This window comes from Frankliniella occidentalis, unplaced genomic scaffold (assembly GCF_000697945.3).
Source record: "Frankliniella occidentalis isolate FOCC.00 unplaced genomic scaffold, Focc_3.1 Scaffold138, whole genome shotgun sequence".
In the NCBI taxonomy this organism is placed as follows: Eukaryota; Metazoa; Arthropoda; class Insecta; order Thysanoptera; family Thripidae; genus Frankliniella; species Frankliniella occidentalis.
This window is the reverse complement of record NW_026267265.1, coordinates 362,665-365,327: the sequence shown is the minus strand read 5'-3', so window position 1 is coordinate 365,327 and position 2,663 is coordinate 362,665. Positions and strand designations below refer to the sequence as shown.

General features: G+C 62.5%; 1 protein-coding gene across 2 annotated transcripts in view; it reads left to right on the top strand.

The window, feature by feature from the left end:
- LOC127750130 (apoptosis-stimulating of p53 protein 1-like) overlaps window positions 1-1,052 on the top strand; it is a 92,148-nt gene extending 91,096 nt beyond the window's left edge. For both annotated transcript variants that reach the window (XM_052270792.1, XM_052270791.1), the window contains exon 3: window positions 704-1,052. In XM_052270792.1, the coding sequence (XP_052126752.1) occupies window positions 704-1,033 (330 nt within the window). In that variant the 3' untranslated portion in view covers window positions 1,034-1,052. The remainder of the gene's footprint in view (window positions 1-703) is intronic.
- The last annotated feature ends 1,611 nt before the right edge of the window (window positions 1,053-2,663 follow it).

Below are 2,663 nucleotides of genomic sequence, written 5' to 3'. Positions count from 1 at the left end.
GCTCGGTGCGGGCCGATATCCCCACCCCTCTCCTCCAGACTGCCTGTCGCCCGCTGGCTCTCCCTCTCCCCCTCCCCTTTCCCACCAACACGGCGGGGGCGGGGGGCGTCGCGACCCCGTCCATCTGGGGGGCGAAAGGAGAGCGGCGAGAGAGAGAGAGGCGGAAGGGGTCCGAAAAAAAAAGAAAGGCGAGAATGTTATGTTCAGGAAATTGTTGAGAGGCACAAGATATTCTGGTTGTGTTGTTTATAGAGTCGTGCGTAGGCGGCTGAGCTGTGGTCCGTGGGAGGGGGGCGAGCTGGTGTGTCGCCGCGCGCTGTCCGGTGGGGGCCCGTCCCCCGCCCCCTCAACGAGCTCAACGAGCTGTACATTATGAAGGCTTGGAATGAGTCGGCAGCAAAGGCGGAGGAGTGCGGACAGCGGGGGTGGGTTCGACGGGGGTGGGCCAGCGAAGTAACCGAGATGGGCTGCTGGGAGAAAGGGGAAAGGGGTTGGGGGCGTCAACGTGAAATTTAGAACGACGTAACTCGTGCAGTCCACCCCCGCATACCGCGAGGGACAGCTCTCTCTATCTCTCTCTTTCTCAAAGGCATACTCTTGTGTTGTCCATCGCCGCGTTGACCTTTCTATCTGTCTGTTTGCAGGTGTCTCTGTGTGTTTGTCGTGTGCCCCTCTGACCTCTGCCCTCTCTGTCTGTTTGCAGGTGCCGGGCGGCGGGGTGTCGCTGACGCTGGGCGAGCTCCAGGACATGGCGGCCCGCCAGCAGCAGCAGCTGGAGGTGCAGCACCAGCTGCTGTCCGCTCGCGAGCAGCGCCTGCACTTCCTCAAGCATGGCCAGGCGCAGGGCTTGCAGGGCGGCCAGCCGGACGGCGAGCGGCTGCGCCGGCTGCGCGAGCGCGTCGAGGCGCAGGAGCAGAAGCTGCGCAAACTGCGGGCGCTGCGCGGCCAGGTGGACGGCAACAAGCTCAGCAACGCCGCACTCAGTGAGTATTCCTTTTATTTATTTTTATTTTCCCCACACCGCCCACTTTGAAACGTTTCGTACACTACCATCCCATCCCTCTGGCTCTTTATGCTAAACAAAAACAAAAACTGATGGTAAAATGCCTCCGTTGGCTCCACGCTGCAGCAGACTGCTGCTTCTGCTGCGGTTCTTTTTCCCTCTTTTTTGGGCGGCGCGCAGACGGCCATTTGTTCCCACTGTGGCCGCTTGCCGTGCGTTTGCGTGCGAGCGGCGGCTGTGGCGGGCGGGAGGTGAAGGGGGGTGGGGGATTTCACACCGGGCTTGGCGCGCCCGGCCGGGCAGGCACCGCTGCGCCGCTGGCGCCCCCAACAAAAGAGTGCCCTGGCATTGGGTGGGGCAGGCAGGCCGCGGCGCCGGGGGAGCCCCAGGTGGACACAGCCGCTATATCACGCGTAGCACATGGCGTTGGCGGGGGTGGCGGGCTGGCGGGAGGATGGGGATAATCCCCCCCCCCTCCCCCGCATGGGAAACATAACGCGGTACATTGCATCCCCAACTAGTTTGATACGGGGAGCCCGGGGGGAGGGGAGTTGTCCGGCTCGCCACTCGGGTGCTCCCCCGGGGGGGGATACACACGCTCCCCCCGCCCCTTTTCACACAGGAGTAGGCACCGCTGTTGTCGGGGATGAAAGGCGCGCGCATGCGTGCGGTTATTGGTAAAAGCATTGATGGATCGTGTTTTAGTCCACGTAAACAATTATTACCGTACGGCGGGCAGAGTATGAGGAGAGAGATAGAGTGCGCCAGTTTGGTCGAGAATGTAGTTTGAACCCCCGGCGCTGCTGTTGTTTCTGCCGCTCCGGACGTGACGTGGCCACGGCTGAAAGCCCCCCCCCCCCTTTTCCCCTCGGCTTTCCCTCGTAGGAGCGTAGTGCAAGGTCCTAACAAGGGAGGTTAAAAGGGGCGAGAAGGGGCGGAGGGGGGAGGGGGGCGGCGAGGCTCGTCTCCGGCTCGTCTCGGCCAGTTAGTTTCCCCCTCTAGGTGGGCCGCCCGGCGGGGTAGGCCGGCCGCACAACAGCTGTGTCGGCCGGGCCGGCCTATCCCCCGCTCGTCGGGCGCTCTGCTGCTGCGTTGCGGGACGGAGCGTGAAATATACATTGTGTCTTTCGAATGTCGCCAGGGGTCAAGGTATTTCCCGGCGCCACACACGTACATGTGTGAATGTGTCTGTAAGATGGTAAGATGTGTCTTTCGCTGTATTTTGCGTAGAGCCCTCTAAAAACGCCATGCGCTTGCCTCTCTCTCTTTTTGCTTCCTCTCCTTTTCCTCCCCTTTTCTTCCCATCCCCCCCACTCGCGATCCCGCCTCTGTCTCGAAACGGCTCTTATTGCAGGCGTCTGTTTAGTGAAATCACTTTGGGAGACTGAGGCGACTGAATGGTCTGGGACGCTCCCGCTCGCCTGTCTCTGGGACAGCATCTCGCCGGGGCTGCTTGCGGAGGCTCCTTGCCAGGGCTGCTCGATGAGGCTGCCCGCCGAGGCTGTTTGCCGGGGGCTGCTCGCCGAGGTTGCTTGCCGGGGCTTTCAGGACGAAGCTTGCTCGCCAAAGCTTGTTTGCCGAGGCTTGCCCGCCGAGGCTTGCTCGCCGAGGCTTGCTCGCCGAGGCTTGCTCGCCGAGGCTTGCTCGCCGAGGCTTGCTC